This window comes from Osmia lignaria, chromosome 1 (assembly GCF_051020975.1).
Source record: "Osmia lignaria lignaria isolate PbOS001 chromosome 1, iyOsmLign1, whole genome shotgun sequence".
NCBI lineage: Eukaryota > Metazoa > Arthropoda > Insecta > Hymenoptera > Megachilidae > Osmia > Osmia lignaria.
The window spans coordinates 10981739-11009044 of record NC_135032.1 but is presented as its reverse complement, the minus strand read 5'-3'; the positions used below and the strand labels follow the sequence as shown (position 1 = coordinate 11009044).

The window sequence follows — 27306 nt, the reverse complement described above, 5'->3', positions numbered from 1 at the left end:
CGTCAGATTGAACTATGCTATTGGATATAAGTACGAGAACAGGTGTCTTCTAGTTATAGCATTAAGTATCGTTTTACGGAAATTTTGACTATTAATCGGATAAGAATAATCCAGTTTTATTGGGTGGATTTTATGTACAAGATCTGGCTATCATTATGGTGTAATAGCGAAAGAGACAATTCTTTCTAAAAAATTTTATTTTTATTAATTCTGAAACATTTCATGAATTAAAAATTCAACATTTATAATATGAAAATATATTTTTAAAATTTCACACCCAATGTACTATTTAATTTTTTAATTCAGAATTATCCCCTCCAAGATTACATTATAATTACAGCCAGATCCTATATTTATCGGACCAGTATTATCTGCAGCTTTAGAGAACCATACACAGGGTGTTTTATTAAAAACAAAAAAAATTTCTAAAATCTTTAGCACCTATTTCTAATTACCTTTTTAAGATACAAATACCTCTATAGATTTTATAAAATTCTATCAAGATTAACTTAAGATAAAAAATTGTGAATAATCAACCCAAAAGAAAGTATTACATCTTCAGCATCTTTCTTATAAAAATAAATTTAAGTCTCTTAAAATCCCATTTAAGTCTCTCCAGTGAAAACCACGTCCACTAAAGAAACAGTTTCTACCGAGAAGCTTAATGCAAGTACGAACCAAAGTAAACTGGGTCATGAAAAATGTCCAAACATTCTCTTATTAGTTTTGTAATGTCAAAGGGATTGGATGTTGAATAACATTGAGGAAGATTGCTTTAGAGACACCCTGTATACTGGATCCCATTGCTGGTTCACGTCTGCACGCGTTAAACCGCTCGCTGCTCGACGTTTAACGTCGAGAGGACGTCACGCAAAGAGAGCCGAGCTTCTGGAGGCTTGCGTGGAAATTAACGCGTCACGACTTCATCGGGTTTGATAGGATGTACCTAAAGCCTGCACCGACGGCCGTCGGCCAGAGTTAAAGCTCGTCTACAAACACCATTCACGGTTAACGACGTGTCAGATCAAGCGCGAAACTCTGTCTTCAACTTTGATTACAGACTGTATGATCTATTTTAAATGGAACGCCGAAAGGTAAAACGGTGGAAAAATTCTGCATTTTTATTGGATTCCTCTTTATAAAATAAGGAATCTCTTTTTTTTAAATTATCAATACTGAATTAGGTTCTTACATATCAAATTGCAATTTTGGAATAACAGGATTTGATGACATAAAAGTATCTGAAAATGGCACTTATGAAACTTAGAATTTGGGGAAAATTATTATATAAATGTTTCATTAATATTTTTAACAAAAGATAACTGATTCTTCGTTAGAAACAATAAATCAATCAATTTATAGCTTACTATTGTTCAGTAACAAATTTTTAATAATCTATGACTTAAAATGGTAATGAATTTTTCTTATGATAATTTAATATTTAAGCTACTTTTACAGAGATTATTGTTTTTGAAATTTCCATCGTTTATCCTTTCATTTTTCACGAATAAAGAATTTTAAAACAACATGAGATCATATTGTAATTCAAAAGTCTAAATGAAGACACGCAAAAACAGTCTGCAATTTTATCAATAAGCAAGGTTAATGAAGCTGCAGAAGTAAGCTAAGCTGCAAGAAAATCCACAATAATTATCACTCTGCTGATCTACTACCATTCGATGGGTAGCTACCTTTCATTGAATCAAGGCACGTTTCCTGTGGTTCATGTTAAAGAATCGGAACTGTAGCCGCAGCGTTAGGTCTTTCCGTACTGTTGGGAAAGAATAGAGGTGTCGTAAGTATACGTCGCAGCTTTGACTCGTAGAGTATCTGTTCGGTGGCTGATAAAATTGTGAAGAAAATCGACTTCATATTGCTATTAAGGTAAATGATTATGAAACCATCGTTTCGAAGTCTCTTTGACCATTTAAGGTAGAAGTTGAATGCTATTATCACCATAATTAACGAGTATATGCGACGAGCATTTACGTAACAATAAGCAAATTGTACTATTTTACAAGGAAAAGTATTGGTTGACACTGGGACTCCTGGAAATATGTACAACCCGAGATATGTGTACTTACAGTGTATCAAAAAAGTTTTCGTACATCTCGTTACAATTTAATGTTGTATAATTTCTACATGAAAAATAATTAATGAGTAATATTTACACGATTTTTCAACAAATGAAAGAAATGTACACCCTGGTGCAACGTAGACTTTTCGATTTGGGAGGACCCAGGGGAGAGACTTGGGAGAGACTAGGGAGAGCCTAACACAGTACATAGAACTCTAATTATTCATTATTTTCTCTGCCAAAATTATACAACATTAATTAGCTCCGATATATTAGAACTTGTATGTGTTCGTATTAATTGTCTTTTATTCCGTGACTGTAATTGTGTCTAATACTGTCCGGCTTAGCATTAGAAAATATGAAAGAGCAGCATGACAGCAACTTAAAATAAAATTGTGTGGAAGATGCACAATGTTAGTGATAATGGAGATACATGATTATGATACTAGTATGATATTAATAGATCATAATAATCTGGTCTATGGCAACTTCTTCCAGTTAATAATTAATAATTAATTTGATTAATTTTTAGTATCTTTAATTGCTATAAATCCTACCAAGTTAATTTTAATTAATATTTATTTATTTCGGGTACTCTAATTAGTATTAACTCTATTAATGAATGATACTTGTATTATAATTACTATACTATCAAGACAATTTCTAAACAGAGATCTACCGATAGAAAATGCAAATAAAAGGGAAACAATCGCAAAAGAAACAAATTAATCTACATTCTATAGGTATCATTTTATCTCAACATTCATTGACACTGGGAATCATTAAGAGAATTATGCATGGACTAAATAAATCAGACAAATTTTCAAGACCGACAGGGAGTATTTTATCCATAAATCTACTCACTGCGCTACTATGCGCTACGCTGTATCTCTTAAGCCACCTATGGGGATAGCGAAATTTTTTGCGGGTGTACCACTCTCTATCTTAGCGCGTGCCACACGACAGACTAGTAAAACAAATAATAAGTTAATACCTACTAAATAATATACTAACCACTCTAAGGATTAAATTTTTAGTCCAATGCAGGCGTTTCACGTATGAAGATGATCAAATAAAAAGATAAAAGGCTTGCATTGGAGCGTATGAAAAGTTAAGCGTGAACATGCTGAAGGGTGAAGAAAGATTTTGACCTAGAATTTATTGCTGAATAATCGTGAATTTAAAATAAGTATCGTATCGTAAGGTACTTTAGTAAAAAGCAATTTCGAGTGCCTTCTATACATATAAGCATGAATCATTAATTGTATCTGCTTGTTTGCTGATTATCAATGTTAAATAAGCCATAAGCAATAATTGATTTAAACAAAGTCGTACCGAATGAAATACTTATGTACTTAAACCAGTGGTTCTGTACTTGGCTGAAAATTGAAAACAGATCTGTCATTTACACTAGTCGGTAGATTTTCTAGGTACAACATCTTTAATTGCACGAAACTTAAATTGTAGCAGAGATGAGTGTGGTTGCAACTGTTAGAATAATATGAGGAAAGTGGTGATTGCAAATGGGGTGCACTCTAGGGTTTCATAATTACCTCTATGCCACTAGCTAGAAAAATAATAAATGAATTTAGCAGGATGAATGGATGAATGATGATTGTGCTAACAAAGCGCTATGTAAGACTACGAAGCAGATTCGGAAGAGTTAGAAGCATTTCGTCATATAATCGCCATGGTCCCCCATACAATTGCTCCCATCTAAACGAGAAATGAATAGTTTAAATATCTACAATGTACATTAAAAAAATAATGTATCTGTATAGAATATACTGTGATTCATATGTGACACATATCTCTGGATAAATGTTACGAATAATCTGTAAGAATTTCAGGATCTGAAAATGAAAATGTACCTGGAAAGAAAGATTAATTGGCTAACCTAAAAAGTACAGATACCTCTTATGTAACTATACGATAGTAAGAATACAAATATATCTGAGATAAGAGGTGATTGATAGATGCCAATTAAATGATAAGTGATTGATTTATCTTAAGTACTAGTTTGTATATGTGTGTTTCCATGAAAGTGATAAATTTTCCATTAACCTTCTTCGAAAATATAAACTAGACGTATATTTAAACGCGTCTAGAAACGTGTTGTTAGTGTAATATTCCTACTTACTCCTATCAATGTTGCGTTGCAGATGTGCAGCCACACGATGTCTAGCATCGTTGAACTCCAAATGTAGACCAAGTCGTAGCAACGTTGGGTTTTCTTCTACCAATTGCGTAATTTCCATTTCAATTTTATTTCCCAACACCTGTGACCTCTACATATAATCACACACCATTAGTAACCAGAAAAATCTGACTCCTAAATAGGCGAATTTTAATTATACTTTACCTGATTCGAACATCGAAATTCTTCTATTGATTTCGTTTTAAGTAACGCCCTGATGAGCCTCACTATCACAGATGGGCTTATAAAGTTTGTTTCCACACTAAACATTGAAATTTCAGTATATAATTATTTCTATGAATGATTACGATAAAATAGCTACGGATTATTATACTGACTTGAGTACTCTGAGAGTAGAATTCTTCTCTAAGGCTTCTGCCAACCTTTGTGCAGTCTTATCGGTGAGTCCCACGTTCGTTAAACTTAAAGATTCGAGATGTGTATTCATCTCTAGTCCTTCGAATAACTGAACGAATTTTTCGTCGGATATATTCTTAAAACATAATACAGTAACATTGAATATTTATTAATATTATATCTATGTGCAGTTCAAGCTGTTGATAAGTGTTTCATATACCTACTTTAATGTTATTCCAATTTAATTCAGTCAACGAGGCATCATCTTCTCGAACTTGTTTGATAGTGGCATCGATGTCGGTATCATTAGGTGGTTCCATTGGGTAAGGTTTTGGTTGACTAGCTTTCGTAATTCCATCCCAACCCAGACCAACTGGCTGGCCAGAATTTAATAGAGAGGCATGATACTGGTCTTGATTCATCATAGAATGGAACCCAAGAATAGCTGTGGCAAAAAAATACAGTATTAATATTATGTTCATCATATGGAGGACTATAGTTATGTGATTTTTCAATGGATAATAATTACCAGCAAGATCAATGATTTCTTCTTGAGTAGCATTTGACAGAGCTTGCTCATATTCTTCTCCAAGATCAATAGCAATTTGCTCTTCTGCTTCTTTTTCTTTGACTGTTTCTTGAGGAGGTGGAACCCACTAAAATAGCAATAATGTATATAAATGCTGTACATTTTATATGTATCATAAATGAAATTTATATTATTAAAACATACCTTCTTGCCTCTAATAACACCAGGTACATAAGGCTTTAATTCTGGTATGTCTGGTGTCTCTAAAGCCTGTTTATTGATGTGTTCAATTAGTTTCTTACGGTTTAGTGGTCCTGTTGGACTCTTGTCACATTCGTAACTACAACGTTGTGATGGTGGCATAAAGCTGTCCTACAAGCACATTACAAAATCCACATGTACTAAGCCCTGTTTATTTATTCTGATAAATCATACTCATAATGAGTTCCTTACATCAGGATCCACTTCCTTGGCTAACATATTAATCTCCTCTGGAGTAAGTTGTGCCAATAATTCATCCACATCAACATCATCGTATTCACTCAAATCCTTGCCATACAACTTAGCTGCAGTAGTCATGGTGGTTGTTTTGGTTGATGCAGAAGTCTGGAAAGGTTCCCACGGTTCTTGGTCAACTACTGAGTATCTCCGTGACATTTTGTTAGTCAAACTGTTAGATCAATTAACTGATACTCTAAATATGATACTAGATAATCTTTCTCTAACAAGATTAGACTATGTTAATTCTCTAACAAATTTGCATAACAAAAGAACACGGTATATGCTACAATATTAATTCTTTCTGATATTTTATAAAGGACTAGTACACTCTCCTTGAACGAAGGTAAACGAATACACGTGAAATTCGATCGGATAATTGAAACAAATAAAGGTGAAGACAGTGATATGAAATGACTATCGGAAACTAAACCAAGCACAATGAATTCTATTTTTTCGAGATCAAATCAATGGTGTGGCATTTCGTCACGCTTCACGTTCATCACTAAGGCTTAGAGTATATGCGGACAGTGTTCCTAATCGAATGATCAGCAAATCGACAAGTTGTATTTAAATTCGGCAACTGTCCAATGCGGCTGATGCCCTTTGGCCCACATAATTCGGGATCGATTTTCATTGACAACTCATCTGCCAAATCGGCAACCCACGCTAAACAGGAATTCGCGAGTAACTCTAATATATGAGCGTATCACTCAAAACTTACTCCTGACAAACTGTCCACGTCAGTGGGACAAACTGATAATGATTCTTCAATGAGAAATTTAGGTGAACCGCTCGCAATCAAATACCTCACCCACTTCTCACGACAGACGCACACTTTACTGACCAGTCCACCGATTGCGGCTGATTGCGGCAGCGCCCTTTGACGCTTATACCTTATTCGAACAAAGAATGGATCAAATTGGAGGTTGAGTTAACCAAAACTTTTCTAAATTTTTAAATAAGTTTCATAACGCCTATTGAATATGGGACAGGATTCGAGGTGTTCATTTATTTATTCAATATTCATAATGATTTATAAGGGCGGGAAAGTTTTCATTCAGATATCATTGGGACAGTTTGACATCAACCTTGCGCGGAGTTAGGTTGAATGAGGTATACACGGACCTAACCCATGGAGAAAGTTTCTGCGCATCTAGCGTCGCGCAGGTATTGACGTTGATGTAGCACCAATGGCGGCTGTTCAAAACACTTCCATATACGTAGAAGATTGGCAAGTTGCGAAAAGTTAAATATCAGCCTCTTCTCTGGGTTTACATCAACTCTACTGACGCTTTCAAAGTTACCAAACAACATAAAACCCTTTCATACTTTATACCACAATCGGTACGCTATACCATATAAAAATGGTCCAATGTTGATCATTAAAGCTTTGACGGCAGTTTTATAATTGAAACGCGGCTGGCCACAATTCTTGGCTAAAACATGTTCTAAATAATGAAAAACAAAACCAGGAAACAAACAAATTGTATTCGGACCTTTAGCCAGCTCAAGATAATTAGCTCGATAAATCAATTCTGTCCAAGGTCGCGGAAGGACCGGCAATCGGCATAAACGGAAGAAGAGGGAGAAATTTGTGCGTCAGGTGGGAGTTAGGGTAGAGCATTGCGCAGGTCTGATGTTCGCGGTCAGAAAAGACAGAGCGGACATCTCTGTCGTTCCTCGGTCGTGCAGTTTTGATTAGAGAGCGTCTATCGCGCGTTTGTAGCGCTTGTAGCGGCGAAAGCCTCAAAAATAGCTGAAGCCTCCTCGCAGGCTGGCACACTCCCAACGGTCTATACTTGGACATCCCCGCGCCATGATTATTTATAGTGAGCGCGAGCGCGGCCACTGGCCTTCTCGCGAACTAACTAGCCGCCTCCAAAGACGATCCGTCGCCCGTGACCTAGGCCCGCATTAATAACGATTATATCTCCCTGCTCAAGAATACGGGAACTTAATCTCTCAATGCTGCTACTTCTACTTTCGATGCGGGTGTTTTATTCCATCGTATGGCTTCGGAATGAATTTACGAGGAAAAAATTCAATAGGCTTTGATGGATAGATGGGAGAGGGCAGTAGTCGTTTTTGAATCTTAGCGCGCGTGACCAATCGACTCATCGCGAGAATTTTCGATACATTCAAATTAAAAGTATTGGCGCGCTGGACAAATTAATTGATTATTTTATATTAAATTTCATTATACTGTGGATGTAATATTATTGTAAAAGAATTAGAAGTTCTCTTAGAAGTTAAATAATGACTACAATCAGAAAATTAATTTCCTGGAATAGAAGATACACTCATACCGAAGGGAAAAAATTTTCTAATCACTTTCTGTACATAATAACTTCAGAATTATGCAACTTTAAAGATGATGTATAGACCACATTCTTCCCTTAACATGATGCAATAGAAAATAAACATTCCATTAAACGTTCTCGACTCTTTCAATGCAAATATTACCTGTTACCTAAACACGATTCAATGAAGAACACCAATTAGCACATTAATTACTACAGCACTAATTATCAAATGTATTTAATCTAACACCTCAGTTTACCTTATCATATTCCTGATGTAATTATTTCTTTTTAATTTTTACATTATTTATCTAAGTTAAATTCTTCGTACAATTAGTTCCCATGCCGGTGAAGGTGTTAAAGTCTTTATCAGCTAAGATATCGTGGTCCCATCGCACTTGGAATGAAACTTTCAGTGTTCCAAATAGCAGTCGTACGCTCTCGCTGCTCGTGAGAAATCTGGCTGCTAATTAATTTGTACGTCTTCTTGGCAGGTTTATTTCTGCGTGACCGAATGAAAACCTCTCGGCTTACTTTCACGGCCACGAAAAAAAAAGGCGAATCGTTTTCCGTCTAGACATATCATAGCTGCAATAATTCCACGCTATGTAACGGTCTCGTTGAAACTCCGTGAAAGCTCTCGGAAAAAACACAACAAAAGATACAAAGAAAAACGGTGTAGAATGGTTCTTTCGCGAATACCAAGAGAAAAATCGACCTCTTTCACACAGGATTTGGATGCTACCGTTAGTGTTTCTAATAATAACAGAAACAAAGCGAGTCTCTTGACGCGAGTCCAGAAAACTGTACAATAGAAAAATTGAACGCTCCAACGATTTATCAAATAGCTAAATTCGGATGGCCAATGTCGAGACGTGACCATAGTTATCACTATTTACAGAGTTATATAAATAAAATACAGGAAGAAATAAATAATAAAAAATAATTGAATCATATTTTCAAAGTGCAACACAATATTAAAATAAAAAAGAGGTAATTAGTATTAATAAATTAGTAATTAACAGAATGAATCCGTAACAAATACCATGATGAAGATATTAAAATTTTCAAATTTTTGTCAAAACTTAGGACATTAAAACGTTCTTTCGAAAATTGACAATTAAGGAAAATTCTCACCCTCATTAACCCCCTTTCCCAATCACTAATAAGCCTACGCGGACGAACTCGTTCCACCCTCATTATCAATTTCGACACTTCTATTCTCCATCGACGAACTACTTTTCCTGTACGAGGCTGGTGTTTCGAAATTGGGCCGAATTAACCGTCAATAATTAAATTTTCGAAGAAGAACCCTGCTTCTGGGAGCCGGCGAAGCGCTAATGGGCTGTGCACGCAATTAGGGCCTCGTGTTTCCTCAAAAGCGCCTAACATCGCCACAAAGCCGGCGTTTCAGCCAGACGAACCGGGATTCGCGGTGTATCGTGCATAAAGGAATTCGAAAAGAAGCTGCACTCGGTTTCCAGGGAACGCTTTTGATACATTTTCGACTGATTAATTAACGAAGCTCCGGCAGAGAAGAGACGCAAATGACCTGCTGCGTTAATTGACGGCACCGTTTTCACCGACTGTCGCTCACGTACAAAGTGTGTTTCTTTTCAAGTGAAAACGGTAAGTTAAAGTGAAACCATATCATTCGTAACATATTTATTCTTCGTTTAGTTCGAGTATAATGATGACTGGTATAATGACCAACAATATTTTTTAACAGCATTATTTTTTTAGCAGATGTTAATATGATTCTACGAAATCATCAACTGATAATTGTGTTAAAGGGCAGATAAATGGTGGTATAAAAGAGAGGGCAGTGATATAGAAATTCTGATATAATTTCATGACATAAAAGTATCACAAAATACCACTTATGATACATTAATTTAAAGCTTAAAAGTTGTAGAAAGTGACTGTATAACGTTTCGTTGATTTGTCATTAATACAAACCATGAATTAATCACTTTATGGTTTCGAATGCAACAACCGGTATGTAAATTGTCACAGTAACGTGATAAAAGTGACGAACTAGTTCTTGATCTCGTAATTATTTTCAAACACGGACAGTTACTCCGTTATGGGAAAGGAACAGGGAAAGAGTCGAGTGTCCGATTTCTACGAACGGAAATTCGAGTCGATCACCAGCCACGTAACACGCGGAGAAACTGTAACAACCGTATATTGCAAGTGATTCTGTACGAAATAACGAATTAACATTAACCATGAAAGTGTAATTATGTTCCTAGGAATAGCGTAGAAATGTTCCTAAAAGAGAAACACTCCAATTTCCCAGCATCCGATTTTGCAATATCCAATTTTCACGTTTCCAATTTTCTAGCATCCCATTTTCGATTTTCCAACTTTCTAACTTTCCAATTTTCAATTCTCAAATTTCTAATTTCCAAAGTTCAAATTTTCATCTCTAAAATTCCTGATTTCCAAATTTTTAATTTCAAGCTTTCTGTCTATAATATTTTTCTATTTTCTTTTTGATTATTCAAGCATATCTAATTAGCGATACCCCCATGACATTCAAACAGTTAATATCATAATTTTATGCAATCATTACACGGACAATTTTACAAAGTGCCTGATATTTGCAATAATCAATCTCTCGATATAAGATTTTTTTTCCAATTAAATAAACGAGTTTTTCTGTCACAACATAGCAGATTAACTTGTAGATAGGTTTGCGCGTGGGTGGCATATAATCGTCGATGATCGTTTCCCAAGGATATCATTGCTCCTCAATAACGCATAATAATAATATTTAGAAGGTCTCCATAGGATAGAATGTAGAAATCGATTCCAATCTTGGTTACGTTTATCTGAAAGCGCAACGATTGCTGCACCTTCTCGATTAGCGGTGGAATCCTCGAGAGAACAAGTTTCGTAACTTCTTGTCTGACCATAGAAGACCTTTACCTCAGTGTTGCTTCTCTTCATCGAAACTCGTCGGTAAATTTTGTTAATTGAGTGTTATGTTAGTGGACACGTGCTACGAGTTTGTACGATGAAAGTGCTCTTCGTGTACGAACTTGTTATTGCTTTTCAAACAAGTTGTTTCTTATTTAACACCGTAACAACTACAGTCTGTGACAAAAAGATGGTTCGTCTATCAAATTCAATAATTTATCCACGTTTAAAAATTTATTATATTATTCATTAGGTGTGCAAAATTATTTCAGTAATTGAAGTTAAAAATAAATTATCAATTTAAAAAAAGAAGAGGCATGATGGAAGAAAGCTATAATTAAAATTATCGATAACCATTCTGTAATATTGTTTTTAATTAAAAATCATTTTATAACTCAATCAGTTCGTCTCAGATGATTGCAATCCTTAATTTGGAAATCACTAGGTTAAACTATTTCCAGCTAAGAAATTCTTCGTTCGAGCAACAGAAGAACCGTTGTTGCACTCGTCACGGTGCATGGACATTAATGACCGTTACGTTTGTAAACGAAACTCAAAGATCCTTGCATATATTCAAGGTTTCATTAAGCACTGAAAACTAATGATACAAGATGCCTCTTGACTCTATCATCGCATATTTTCGAGACGATTAAACGTGTCTATGATTTTTCTAATTAAACTAAGAAGTTAATGATCTTGTTATACACGGTGCACTCTTCTAACAGGCTTGATTAATTATAACATAATTTTATAGGGATTCAAAGTCAAATGAGACGTCAAATATGAAAGCAGAGTTTTTCGTGCTTGGTCCACTTTTTTTTCTAGAGTTTCGTTCGCATTAAAATGAAGTTGACAAGAAATTTACATGCGGATAAGATACAGTGTTTCCGTTACGTTGGAAAACGTGAGGAACTAGTAAAGCTGGTTTTGCCAGAGATAAAGTTCAGTTTTCAGTTTTACGTTATACACTTTTACTTATTTACTAATGCATAGCTTATCGTGGAATTTTGAATACCAGGAAGTAGTAGAAATATTTTTAACCCTTTATCTATGACTTTCTTAATCGACGTGACTAACATTTAAAATTGTAATGGGAATTATTTGACAATTTCTATTATTGATTTATGTAAAAAATTGTATAGATGTAAGAAGGTTACAGTTTCTATTAATATAAAATTAAAAAAGAAATATTTAAAATACTTCTTATCACAAATATAAGAAATTTGAATTAGAAAGGGTTAATAATCAATTGAGTATCTAATAATTGTACAATATGTTGGAACAATAGCAACCAAAGTTGTCTAATTTATCTTGATTCTATCTGGTCAACAAATAGTTACAAATTTAGTTGCATAAATCAACAAGGGAGATTTATCGAACGCCACATCGGCAACTATTTTCGTCGAAAGCATTGCGCAACGTGTATCGAGCATCGCAACAACTTTGTTTAACTTCTACAATTTTACGAGAATCACTCTTGGCGCACCAAACAATACTGGAAGGTTTAAACGTATCCTGATTGGCGACCCGCCAACTGCTCGACAATTGAACCTATTTGGCCTCTTGAATATACGCAAAGGTCCCGTAATCGTGAAAGTGTATCGATTCTCTGTTCCGTGATCTGGGTCATTGTGTTGCCATTTCAAACAGAAGACAACTAAAGAAGTAGAAAATGAGCCTACATACATAATTTTCTTCGCTTAACCCTGTTGTACTTCTCGCTTTCATTTCACGACATTTGAAACATATACTTTTTCAAATTTTAAAACAATTTATTCCTAAGAAATGTAAAATATTGGAGAAGTAGATGTAAAATTAAATTTCAGTGGTAATGTACTCGTTAAACAAATTGATTTTCTTTATTTTTTTTTCTTTCAAAAGAAGGCAACGATGTAATTATGGGATTAACATTGTAAGATGAATAAAGATCTATGAAAAATGATTGTCAGAAGTTTCCGAAGAGGCCAGGTATTAACGAAGTGGCGAGGAACGCGTTTTCCGCGTTCTACGGTGCGCCTCGATACGCATGGAATGATCCGTACGGCTCGATCGCCGATAAAACGCGCCGGCTATATTTATAAGTCACGTATGAACACCGGAAGATCGTATCGAGGATCGCTGACCTACGACAAGCGACGTGGTCGCGAACAGAGGAGCCTGTTGTGGCGAGAAATAGCCTTGGTGAATCGTTAATTTCGCTAGAAGGGAATTTATTAGATGAATCTAACACATTAACCATTAGAAATGATACTTCCCCCATGTATACCTAAACCAGACTAAAATTTTCTAATTTACCCTTTTTATTATTACAATAGAGTAATCGAAAGTAGAATTTAAATTTGTTGCATTAGAATTTGAAATTTATTAGAACAACCTAACACATTAGAAACGAAAATTTTCCTTTTTACTCTTCGTCCAGACAAAATTTTTTAAATTTTTAATTCTTTTTGGAAACACATGTTCAACACACTTCCTACTAGACTGACAAATGGAAGACATGTCACACATGGTCTTCATTTTATTTCAACTGTTACATATGACGAAGTGGTCACTAGATACGACGTGATAATACTTACTCCTCACTTGCTATGATTTAACTTCAAGGTTTTTAGTACAATGTACTTATAAATCACATATATTTTCTTTGGTAATTTATTAAAATAATCAGAATTTTCATCAGCTAATTAAATGATTTTCTAAAGAGAAAAGAGCTCTTCATCATTCACGAATACCTTTCACTGATAATTGAAAGTCAAAATAAGGAAGAAGAGACAGGAAGCATAGTGCTAAACTTTCTTAGATGATCTAGGAAGAGATCTTATTCTTCTTTAGATTTATGCTTCAGACCATGCTTTAGATCATGCTTCAAATCTTAATTTGAATTTTAAAAAATAATTCCAAGAAACTTTCTAATAGTAATTAGAAATAATTTCTAAGAAACTGAGACCCAATTACAGATTTCTATTAAATTTATCTATTTATCTATTTACCTAATAGATTTTAAAACCCAGACCAAGTATTGTATTTTATTTTTAAATTGGTTGAACTTTAACTATTTTCAGAACTGAACTTTCCCATCACCTTTGGTATACCCAAGAAAGTGGAAGGTAAAAATTGCCGCAACCTATTAAACGACTGCCGCGATAACAGGGAAATTAAATCAACGAAAATTTCGATGAAAGATAAAGAGAAACAGAGACGGTATGTTTGATTGATCGAAGCATTTGTACAATTAATTGATGCGGCCGTTTGGCCTGGCTGTATTACGACCTGCCCGATCGCTGCAATAATGCGAGCACACGAAAACGAGCTACAGTGTGTCGACCAAATATTGGGCCGTCGTTAATTAACTGCACTTTTCTTTAACGACCGCGCGCCCGCTAAATGCAAACGCGTCGACCAATTATCGCGACCGATTGAACGACGTTGCATTATTCCTCCCGTAACGAGCAAGAATGGTTCGATCAAAAAGTGGATGTATCAATGAAATGCGTGTGAACGATGAACTGATACGGAGAATTGAGAAAATTAATGAAATATCCGGAGGGAAGAGGTATCGCGTTTTATGGAATGACATTGTTAACACTTATGGGCTGAGAAATGAATGAATGGATAGAAGATGAATTTTGACATTTTGGCAATTGGAAATCAATTAATAATTTAACATACATACATAAAAAGGCCAACTCCTCGCCTTATTATAAAATAAAAATATTCTCCATGTATCCATATAAATGTATTATATTATAAAATAAATTTTAACTAAAATTCGCAATTGTTATTCACTTATACCTAACAATATAGAAATCAAAAAGACTATTACTGCATCCATTCATCTCAAGTATAAAAATCACTTTCTATTTTTAACAAAACATATGAATCACTATATTACATAAACTCTATTAAACCTGAATACAAATAATCATAAATACTTGGGAATATAAAGTACTCACGAGGTGTTGAACTTCGAAATGAAGAATCTTTCAGTACGAATTTTGATCGATATCTATCGATCAAATAAACGAAATTGAAGATCAAAGAATCGAAGAGGAGACCGAAGGAGTGGCACACGAACGAGACGAGGCCTCTGGAGCTGGAGCGCTACTAAACAACTGACTTTTATGCTGGAAGCACGATGAGAGGACGGCAGAAAGAGTAAGTAGAGTGGTATTGTGCGACAGACTGGCTAGCAATGTCTACGAACCATCGACGATTTTGTTCAAACAACTTTCACTGAACGTATACAGTGATTCCATAAACAGAACGACTGGTTTTTGTCGTTTTCACTCGGAAAAATTGTAATCGATCCTGCATTTGCGGCAATTACCCCGTTAAGGAGTGTATTTAACCGATTAAGGATTTGAAAGAATGTCACTTTTTGTTATATTCAAAGTTACATAGAAAAGAATAGAAAATTTATTATAAATAATTGATGAATTATTTCATTGTAACAAAATGTTACTAAAAAAAGGAGGAGGATAGTTCATCATATTGCTATTTTATAATAAATAAAATTTTAAAGCAACAGTGTTAATAAACAGAATTCAGTAATGGAAATTGAATGAAAAAAAAGAAACTTATAAATGAAATATTGCATTAATGCAATTTGGTCTTTAATGAGTTACCATGCTGACCTTTTGCATTTCCATGGAAATCTATCAATCAAGATATTCTATTACCTATCTAATTTCACAGGTTCACAAATAAAGTTTACAGTGAAAAATGGGTTGAGAGATCAATTTAACTCGTCTCACGTTAATTGGCATCAATAAAAAACTACAATTGCTAGGAAGCTACAATTCTATGTGCTTGTTACGAGCAATTTTGATGCAAATGGAAATAAAAGAATAATACGTAATTGGTTTTATCAAGTTGTAATTGTATTTTACATAAAAAATAAAAAAGCTTTTTTTCTAATTCTTTGACTACTATTCTTCTGAAAAGTTAAACTTTCCAAAATGGAGCTAATGATGAAAAATGGGTTAAAAGCATCCGCTAATAAAGGAGTTTAATTCGTTCTGCATTAATTCTTATTAACGACGAACTGTAATTGGAAGCTACCATTTCATGTTTTTGTTCTGTTAGTAACTTTAAATAACAGAGCATTGACAGTGCTGAAAATAATTCTTAAATATTTGTATTAACATAGGAATCTTTCTTTGTATAAAATATAATATCAAAATAGTTTAATTAATATAAATTAAATTAAAATTTAATTAAAATTGAGTCTTTCTCCAGGGTCTACCGTCAAAGGGTTAAATACGAAAAACAATCTCAATGAAGATTGCAATTGATTATATAATAAAATTGTCATAAACTCGATGTTGTATATGTATATTTAATTTAGAATAAGAACAAAAAGGTCAGATGAGTCAGAACAAACAGGAAGTTCTGTTTTTGATATTATAAGTAAATTTAACTCGGAATTAGAACAACTGCCAAAATTATTCTAATATGTTCTACCATCTATGTAAAGATAACAATATTGTAATTTACGACAAACGTCAACATGTGAGAAGCATTGTTTACGACAGGAAATTCAACAGAATAAAAAGGCTAAAACATCTTGATGGATCTCTGACGTGAACCAGCTACTATTAATGCTACCTAACGAGCTTTCACTTTAAACAAAAACAACGCTGATTCTACGATTACGAAATTCTCATGCTCCAAGCAATCATTCATTTACTCGCCTATTAACGGAATACCTATTCAACTATTCGATAAAAATAAATCCATGAATTATTAACTTCTGTGCCTTCCAGTGTACAATTTAAACATTTTACCACCATAGAACTCTTCTGTGTTTCTTCTTTCTTTTTTAAATAAAATAATACTACTTCAGACAGTATACATTATTTATATATTATATTTTATTTTGTTAGATTATGTATCTTTTAAAATATTAATGGTAATTGCTGTAAAAATAGTAATGTTACTAATTCAATATTTATTTAATCTGACCAGTAAATTCCATACTAATCATTCGATTATATCTATGAAAAATGCAATAAGAAACAAGTTTGCAAGATAATCATTCGAAAGAATGTTGCGGTTCAACGTGAACAGAAAATGTGCCATCAGTGAAGAGATGCGTTTGCAAAAGATCTTCAGATTTCCACGGTATTTCTACCTAACTGCGAGTATGTAGGTGCGATGAGGTCATTTCTCGAGTCTGTGAGATGATATCACTCGGATCCCAAACTCGTAACCATTTGTTTACAGACGTGAAACAAATATTCTGAGTTGTTCTTTTTCGGTGCTCTATATGCAAAATGGATGCAAAATGAGAAAAACAATGATTCTTTTCCGGGAAATTTCACCCAAGCCTGACTAATTCTTAGAAACACAGCAGATATAGATCTTTTGCTTTTTATAATAAATCATTTTGTAACAGGTTGATTATTGTAACAAATTTGCTATTCACTAATAATTATCGTATCCCTTCAAGGATAAATCCTGATTGAAACTAATTACCCTGAAATGAATGCACATTATTCGACTTACCTAACTGATAAACGAAATGTTATTTCTATTTCGCTTTTGCAACAAACAATCGATGTAGGAAGCACAATGATTTCTAGACAGCAACTGGTACCGATGCGTGACTGACGATTGAATGATCGCGTCACTATCTGTCATTCGATTTGTCGACGTTATTAGAACAACATGTTCTCAGGGTCTATTAATTTTGTCCGCAAGGAGAGATCCGCATATGAAACGTGATCAGAGATAGATCAGAATCCGGAGCAAGGCTTTTCAAACTTGATAAACAACGAGTACCATATTTGATTAAATGAACTTTGAAAATACTAACTTCAAAAATCAAATTTTTGAATTCTATGGTATTTGAATTATAATAAATTATCCTAAAGTTACTTATTACACTCTATCCATTATTCTAAATCAATTTTCATTAAACTATTTAACTAATTTTATTATATTTTATATAATTGAATTTCATCTAAATTTTCAAAAAAGAAGGAACATCCTTGAACTAAAAATTTTCATTAAATCTAACTCAATGCCACCACCTATTATCAAGTTTGAAAATGAATCCAACTTACAAGGTAAGAAGCGTATAACTTTGCAAGCCCTGAAACCCTGAAATCCGTCAAAGAGTCACACGAAACCGTGTTCTCACTTGGCTGCTCACAAACGACGTACGTGGAACTTTTTTTTATTTCTTTTTCCACCTTTTGTCGACCGAATTCATGGTAACGTACAATGATACCAGCAAGCACTTCGTCGTGGTTCACGGTAATAGAGGCAAACTTCCGGTCATGAATAAGCGATCGAAGAAAGAACGAGCCATTGTTAACCAGCGACAACGAAACGATCAATAGGGAGGTTTTATTCCTTTTACCTGGACAAAATGCACGGAATGATGAATCAGTCTATCGTGTGGTTTCAGTATACGTTATATGAGGATAAAGCATGAATTCTGACTGGTAATTGTAGAAATTTGAAAAAGGGGTAAAGCATTAGAAATTAGACATTTCCGTAACAAATGAAGAACAAAAATAAATAAGTGAAGGATAGATCTTAATTTTAAACTCTGAATTTTTTATTTTATCACTAAAGTGGAAAAATAAATAAATGAAGAGTGGAAAATAAATTAGAAGAAAAGTTGAAAAATTGAAACACCATGTACTAATTATGTACCATACAACATACCAAGTAACAAAGCTATAAATTTTAACAAAAATCAAACTTCCAAACAATCGATCGCTCTCTTAAAGAGCTAGCAACACTTCCAACAAAGTAATACATAAAGATCGATATCAAATTGATTGATGAACGAGCAGAGAAAACAATTCTGTTTAGTCTCATCGAGGATACTCGTTCGCCAAACGAGAATCGCAAGTGGAATGGCTAATTTCGTTTGCCACTTTTGTTTATATTTCACGCCTCTCTGTAGCTCTTACCGGTTGTGAAAAATATTTTTAAATGACTGCCAGATTGTCGAGATTTGTTCAAGATGTTCCGTGATCGGTTTCCTTGATGCCTTATCTCAGATTTATTCTTGCTAAATTTAAATTAGATTGAATTGTGTTATTGACCTCATCTGTTTTAATTACACTCTCACACGTTACGTGCCTTCACGAGTTCTATTCTTTCGAGATTTATGAAGCAAAATTGTTATGACACGAAACAACTGCTATAACCAACCCCAGAGAAATCCTAAGCGAATAAAGAAAATTTCTCCAATCAGACAGGCTAAAAATTCTTCTGATCCCGAGACGAGTGACATTCGTACGAGTAGGGAAGTTCAGAGTATTCTCATCGCGCAAGGTCGTGGAGAATCTGAAAATACACCCGGCGAATTGATCGGATGGGTCGAAATAGCGTCTCCACTCGTGGATGTATTTTTATAAACGACTCGTCGGATGCTCGAAGAAAATGCTCTTACAACCGTCCTCTCTTTTCACAGAGCAAAGATCAAAGACCCTTCTCTGAAAATTTCTTTCCACCTCGTCTTTACAGCTGTCGCGTCTGCGTTTCACGCGGAATACTAATACCAATTAGCTTGAGCCTCGTTCAACGCCGAGGTAAAAGCACGATGAATTAACTCGAAATGCCCTCTGCAAATTGTTAAAAAAAAAAAATTTTGCAATATTTAGTCTAGCAAAGAAATATTCTGAAAATTAACGTTCTAATATTTGAAAAATACTTGTTATTCTCTACATTTCAAAAGCTCCCTCTCCTAAGTGCAAGAAAGCACCACGAGTTAAACTCATTGACCGGTGTGAAGATTATTTCGACCCAGTTTCGGAGTTCGCGAAATTCGCTCGCGGATCAGCGCGTTTTCTCTGTGCCAATAATAATATTGACGATGGTGGCGATGAAAAAATAAAGCGATCCAGCTGCTAGTTGAACGTTCAACGTACGAAGCCAGTGTGTTCGCGTTAAAAATACGAGTCATTATCCGCCACTCGAGCGAGAGAACAATCTTTTTCATTTTACTCGCAGCGTTAAAATGCTGTTTCCCTGAGATTTCTCGCTGGAAAAACACTGCCGCCTCTTAAATTCTTTTATTCTCTTTCGCGATGAACGCCGGTTTGAGAGGATTACAGAGCAACCCCTTCGCAAATTCGAAAGGCGATTTCACCGGTTATAATTCTTTTATCTGCTACTGCCTCCTTCTACAACCCCTTCGTCTCGAAAATGAGAAAGCACGCTTGCTCGATGTTGTTCCTCTTTTCGAGTACACGGATTTAGGAGTACTTTCCTTTCGATACCCTCATTGCCGAAGGAGGGAGATACATACTTAAGGGTGGTGATTGGATATTGAGTTGTTTGGACACTCGATTCTTTCTTTCTCTTTTCGAGTTTTTAATCAAGAAAAAAGCAGTGATTAAAAATTTATGAGAACTTAAATATTACAAAATATACACAATTATTAAATAAAAGTTATATTTCTTGTACAAAATCATGTGTAACCCCAATTTCGAAAATAAATTTTGATAAACTCCAACCTCCTGGAAGGTCAACAAAATAAGTGCACTGTGCCAGGAAAATGCAGCAGTGTGAAAAATAACTCGTGGAGGAAATTCAAAACAAACTCTCACCGAAGAGAATATCCAGATCTTTAATATTACAAGCTGTTTACATTTTGTAAACCATGCCTTTTATCAAAATGAAAAGCAGAGTCGATATAAAGCATGCGTTTCCATAAAAATTTAATAAATGACTCTCATATTTATTTATACAAAAACGAAAATAAAATATTCTAATTAACAAAACTGGCTAATTTACAATTATTACTTAATAATTAAAATCATGAAATTAAAAAATTTTTAATAATTCCTGTATACGTATATCATATTAGATATATGCTCGCTTTCACGGTGGCAATGAATCAACTAATAGGGTTTTAATTATCCATGTAATCGACAGAAGGAAAGCAAAATGCTTGGCGAGCAGTGCCAAATAGTCGTGCCAGGTGTCGACGAGCATTCGAACACCTAAACTTTGCTCTCGTGTCGAATTAATGAGTTACTTGCGACGATTTGTCATGGTAAGTAAGAAGAGCCGATCACATTTTATACGGATTAGCAAGCGTGTATACAAGGTGTCAGAAAAATAGATGGCCAAATTTCAATTAAGCATTCTATTCCCCCGGAATTAAAAAAAAAAATGGCATATGAATTGGGAGTCAAAATGAAGTGCAGATGCATTTATTATTTATAAGAATAATTTCTTGAATCTAAAAATTATAAAAATTATTGAAATTTACACAAAGCTCACGATTTTAATCAGCATTGTGGCATCTATTTTTCTATTTCCTTATCAAACAACATTAATTATTTATGATACTAAATTTGCATGATAATTTAATTGTTTATTGATACCTGTCTTCCTCGATTTTATTTTATTTTTTTTTAAATATTCATGCAATGATATTGACTTAACACTAATTCAGAATTGAAAATAAGTAGTTATGAAGTTTCTTTGTTTAACCAAAAATCCACAGAAATCTTGCAAAGCTTATTACATAACACAATCTTCTTCCGTTCATTTCTTCGATGTTATTTTCGTGCCAGATGTCGCGTGGTTTGACGAAAAACATCGGAGGAAAACGAACACGTGCTAACTCGCATTTTTCAAAGAGGATCAAAAGGCGGAATCGTTCGTGCACGAGCACAAAGAGAAGCTATTTCTCTCCTCCTTCAGCTCTATTTTGAATTTTAAAATCGAAACTACGAGACTCATGGCTTGGACGATGTGTCATAAAGTAAATGCGATAGTTTGAGGAAGAAGACGTTCAAGAATGGTTCTGGTTAGACAAATTCAGAAGTTAAAATTGTTGAATGTATTTTAAACCGTAGAAATAAGATTATTTATAAATAAAATCAATACATGTTTCTTCAATTTAAATTAGTTTTACTTTATCAGTAATATTTAAAATATTCTAAAATGCTCGTATAGCAATTTTGCTAAACTAATTACAGCAACAATTTTAATAGGAATAAAAATTTGAAATTTTGCAACACCTAAATTATAAATAAATCTATTCTGATTTATATCCAACACTGTTAAGAATTTAAATATTTAATTGTTATCCTAAGTTCATCATTTATCAATAATGTTTGAAAAATACTCTTCATTATTCCTCAAATTTTTATTCTAGCTCTAAATACAAATAGAAAAATTAATAATAGAAGCCTTAAATCTTAACAATACTTAATGGGATGTTTGAAAAGATACGATTCTAGTGTTTGATTTGTACATGTATATTTTTCCAGAAATCTGCTGAAGAATAATTTAAACCGCAAATGATAGAAGACAAATAAATAAACTATAATCGTAAAATCATTTTTCAAGCCGTAAATTTTTCAATATTTTTACAAGAAAGAGTGCAAATGAATTTATGACTTTGGTTGCTAACACAGACTCCACGAACTCTGCAATGGTCAAACTGTTAAATTGAGCAAATGTTTAAGACCAAGAATTAATCATGCTTTTAATTATATTTTGCTCGTGTTTATAAATGACCGATTCCTATCATTCCAAAAGAGGTTCCTCTCAAAATATCCCACGATGCGTCGTTTGTTCTGACGCAGTTCGAGCTTGCAAGGCCGATCCGCAATGAACATTTAAGATATGGCCGTGTACATCCCGTTGAAAGTTTATAGGTCACGTTGCTAAAATATTTCACGACGATATCGCGTTGAAAGACAAATGACGAGAAACAACTGTTGTTGTCAATGTAGAGAAATTCGTTAAGACGCTTGCGTCGCTCTTGACGTTTACTATGATCACTTTCATTAAAAATAGGAGACAAACATATAGGAAGAATAATAGAATTTCTGAAATAACTAAGACTCGTATACAGGACCGAAAATAATGCAAAAAATGAAAAATATAGAATATTTCATAAAATAAAAATGAAACAACTGACACTGAAGTGATTTAGTCATTAGAATATTAAAAATTGCAATGTCTGATGAAATTGGAGAAATATTGAAGAAACTTTAATGTGGCTACTTTTATCAAGTTTTAAGCTTTAAATTGATATACGACAAGTGTTGTTTTACAATGCTTTTATGTCATGAAATCGTGTTAGATTTGATGTATCTCTAAATCCACCATTTGATACGTAATAATCCAATAAAATCTCATAGAATAGTAACATACATCGAAATCATTCAATCTCACAGAATCGTGATGACCCGAACTCAAAGCCTTTCATCATTAAAAGCCCAATTAAATAGCCCCAACTATTCACCGAGCACGTAATAACCTCGGAACGCCGAAAGCCACAACTAATATGCATGGATTCGGTATATCATGAAATTCCATTGCAATAGAGAAGATGAATGGTAGAGTACACCATTTATCTCATTAGTTCACGCATTCCTATTGTTGAGGTTTTGCAAACACTCTCAATACACATTTTCTGCAATCTATCCAATCAGAAGAATGTTAAAAAATAAATGCAAAAATCATCACTGAAAATTTTACCAAAATGATATTAAAATAATGAATTTTACACAATAAAATACAATGAAAAATTCTAAGTTTTACAACATTTAATAATTAAAAATTATTCTTTCGTCCTCGATACTAAACACTACAACCCTTAACACCTTGACCCCTTTGATATCATTCTTTTCATTAAAACAATCTAAATAAATATTTCTAAAATTCTAAAAGCCCACTTTTGCACAGCAGCTACAGAGACCACCGCACTCGAGGGTGTTGTTGAAAGTCCATACCTTTATCCACGTCAACTGTCCATTACGTCAAGTTTCTATCGCGCCACACATTCATTTTTCACACAGTCATCCAGCGTCGAGACGCGTAAATTGAAAAGCAACCACGCGAAACCAGAAGCCCACGAAAGTTCCATCGAATTCCGTCCTTGATCCGACCCGCGGACCATAAATCCTTGCTACGGGAAGCCACTCTTTCTATTTCCAGATTTCTTGGAACGCGTGGTTTCGTTTTATCACGAGGTCGGCATTGCTCGAAACCCACGGAAGACCCATGGAGGACAGCCACGCAAAGATTCGCCTGATGTTCGTTTATCATCCGCGAGGATGATGCATCGTTGAGCGGGAACGATGCATCATAAGGCGGCTTAATTATCCCTGCAACTGTGAATCTTTGGGTACGCGCCCTTACGGACGGGGTAAAATCGTATTTTTTATCCGACTTCGAAAAGGAGGAGGTTGTATTTTATTGCAACCTGAAGGCTTAAGTCTACCACTGGTACATTGAGGATCGAATACAAGAATTGAACGGACGATCAAAACCAGAGAATAAAATCAATATAATTCGTAGGTGGCCTCCGCTATTTCCATCGACGGAGCCTTCGAGCAGTAGACGATGCTTCTATTTAAAATAAGCAACTTTACGGTGCATCAGTGGGCTCATGCTGCAGGCCTTCACTCTTGTGTCACTCTTCTATTTCCAGAGGCATCGTGCGTCTTTTATCGTCGCGATGCGTTCATGTCTCGCGTCTTTACCCTCATAATAAACCGTGCGTACTGCTTTGAAATGAATCGTTTAACGAATTTCACCATTGGCAGGAGGGTTCTGTTTGTACCACTTTGTATTACCCTTTACAATAGAGGGGAGGGGAAAAAATGATTTTATTTTATGGAAATATATGGGGTTGAAGAGTTGGAAAAGTGGTCAAATAACAAGTGTACAATTTTATGTCAATTAGTGAATATCTTTGGGTGAAATTTTAAATCATTTTAGAATGAGAAGATGATAAAAACGAATAGTTATTCATTATAGAATTTCTCAGCAAACAAACAATAGAAGTAACGCTATAAAAAGTTATTTGGTAACTACGTTAGAATCTAATGCAATTCTAATGATTATACAAAAAGTGTAATTGCACATCTGTGATGCATCTTAGATATTCCAGTTAATTAATTTGCAGGAACTTGTATGATTATTTTTAATTAAAAAAGAATTTTATTACAATTAATTGAAGAATAGGTATTGATATATCTTTAACTTTTTCTGTTATGAAACACGTGTTATAAATTATTTCAATTCCATGAGTCATTCTTTATAGAACCTAAGATCGATGACCTCACTTTGTTTGACGATTCACAGATTATTCCGGTAATACTAACAATAAATACGATATATCGATGATTTAATCTCTCTATAAAAATACACAAATTGTACATGTTCTACTAGGTAAAATATATCCATGATTCACAAATCACTACTGATAGATTTTGAATTAAATTATTCTGACCTTTTCAAATAGAAATTTTTCAAAAATATAAGAACACTTGGCACTGTATACATCTCTATTGTAAATTTCATCATTACCTAAATAATAATTTTGCTTATTTTCCAATTACCTTAAGAATTCCTAATTGCCAAAAATGAGATCCATCAAGAACCAAAACTTATTTTCTATATTTTTTAAATTTATCCTATTATTCTTACTTATCAAAAAATATTTCGAAACAAGTCATGCTTGAGATTCAAGATACATCTCATTGCATATAATTCATTTGAATGTTTTGACATTATTTCGCAGATATTTTCTAAAATTAATTACTGAGAAATTCAAATAGAATATCATCAGACTTCGCAACGAATCTATTGGCAAAGGAGCCAAGAAATTAAAAATTAAATTCGATTAGCATCAACCAGAAGAATTTGAAGAATGATTAATGGAACAAGAGACAACGATCATTGTGTTCAAAAAAGTCCTAGAAATTGGCAAGCGCGATGGAACTGCGTGACAAGCTTCGACGATGTTTAGGAAATATGGATTAAACAATGTTCTACGTACGTTATAAATAATGACACAGGTTGCATCACAAGATTAAGGATAACGCACGAATGGCACTTTGCCGTGAACACGATGTGGAACTTTAATTCGTTTCACTTTTGCGCAAGTTAGCCAGATCAAACTTTGGATTCAACTATTCATCGTCATGTGCGTTTAATTTTTCCTGCTGCATTCCTGGTTCTACAATTTTACAACAAATAGAAATTTAAATAAACGTCGGTAAATAGAATATCAGGTTGGCAACTGAGATCAAGACCTTCACATTTAAAGTCATGAAGAATTATTTAGGACGATTGAACATTCCAATCATGATTCCTTTGTCATATTTTTGGTCATTTTTCAAATTCTTTGAAGTAGAATTTTGGATATTTCGGAGGAAAATATTTAGTTTACAAACTAATAAGAGAATACTGGAAATAAACTTTCAGTTGAAATTTGAGGAAAATATAATTTTTTAAATTGATTACAAAATTGAACAAATACAAATGTGTCAATGAATGATGAGATACAGAGATCCTGGATTAATGATGGTGGAACATTGAAGCAAGTGGATAAATAAATATTCAATCTAAGGAGAGGATAAAAGAACTCTACAAAAATGTGCTATTCAAGGCACGTGCAAAGTGATATATGAGAATTCTATTCGTAAATATCCTTGTTATTCTGTAGAACATTGACGTATGATTTGAACATATCCCAGCAATGTTCAATATTAATCCCTGATCGCACAATTTTATTCAGATTATTTTTGCATATGGATAGAATTTTATTTATTTATATGTGTACTACCATTCGCTTTATTTCTTTCTCTCTAGGTTCTTCCAAGATTAAAATTCCCTCCCTCTCTGGCGCCATCTCCGGGTTCCTAGGATTTTCGGGGCTTTTGAGGACCCTCCTCTGCCCCGGACTCCCACCTCTCCCCATAGGTGGCCCCGGAGAGACTGACACCGCATGGGAAAGGGGCCCAAATATATAGACCCCCCACCACTTGCGTAAAAACGTTTACGCGGGAAAATTTGAAAGCAAGTCTACGTAAATGATAACAAAAAAATTGAATTTTCAACCAAGCACCATAGTCTACCTATATGTATTTTTTTCAATATTCCAAAGTTCTTGTACCTAAATGCGATAGGACCAGCCAACAGCTGGTTCTATTCATCGCGAGCTTTTACGATTTTCACGGGTGTTCATCACGGTTACTTCGGTTGGAAACCGACCTTGAGTCCTGGCAAAGCTCCTATAAACGCAGGAACATCAGCAGCGAAAGAGCATCGCTTCCAAAAGCATATTATCACGTGAATCATTTCACCGATTTTCTACTTTAATTCTGTTTCAGACGTCGTTCGATCTTCATTTGCATATCAAGAGACATCTCTCGAAGAAGTCCTTCCAACCGGAAGACGCGTGTTTACTCGCGTGTCACGAGATGCTGACAGAAACGTGCGCTATTTTCAAGCTACGTTTTAGGCAGTCATCCTATTTCATTGCTACTCGGTATTAACATTTTCAGTTATGCAACAAATGTTTTCAGGATTGCGATATGTTAGGAGGACCACGTAATACGGTTGAAAATTCTACAAAAAGAAAATGTGCGGAGGTTGAGGCAACGAATGATGGATTATTTACAAGAAAATGATAAATTGG

General features: G+C 34.3%; 1 protein-coding gene across 24 annotated transcripts in view; it reads right to left on the bottom strand.

The window, feature by feature from the left end:
* tmod (tropomodulin) overlaps nt 1-27306 on the bottom strand; it is a 58106-nt gene that overhangs the window by 10493 nt on the left and 20307 nt on the right. For 8 of the 24 annotated variants that reach the window (XR_013064222.1, XM_034328263.2, XM_034328262.2 and 5 more), the window contains 8 exons: nt 5614-5766; nt 5365-5532; nt 5161-5287; nt 4856-5076; nt 4613-4767; nt 4440-4536; nt 4218-4365; nt 2942-3044 (listed from right to left, as the gene is read on the bottom strand). Coding sequence is in view for 17 of the 24 variants with exons in the window: in XM_034328263.2 (XP_034184154.1) it covers nt 2956-3044; nt 4218-4365; nt 4440-4536; nt 4613-4767; nt 4856-5076; nt 5161-5287; nt 5365-5532; nt 5614-5766 (1158 nt within the window). In the remaining 7 variants the exon portion in view is untranslated. Of the gene's footprint in view, nt 1-1691; nt 1772-2941; nt 3045-3412; nt 3457-4217; nt 4366-4439; nt 4537-4612; nt 4768-4855; nt 5077-5160; nt 5288-5364; nt 5533-5613; nt 5767-6382; nt 6542-14839; nt 14998-17393; nt 17554-27306 lie in introns of those variants that run through there. The other 16 variants (XR_004581905.2, XR_004581904.2, XR_004581903.2 and 13 more) reach the window with 6 other exon arrangements.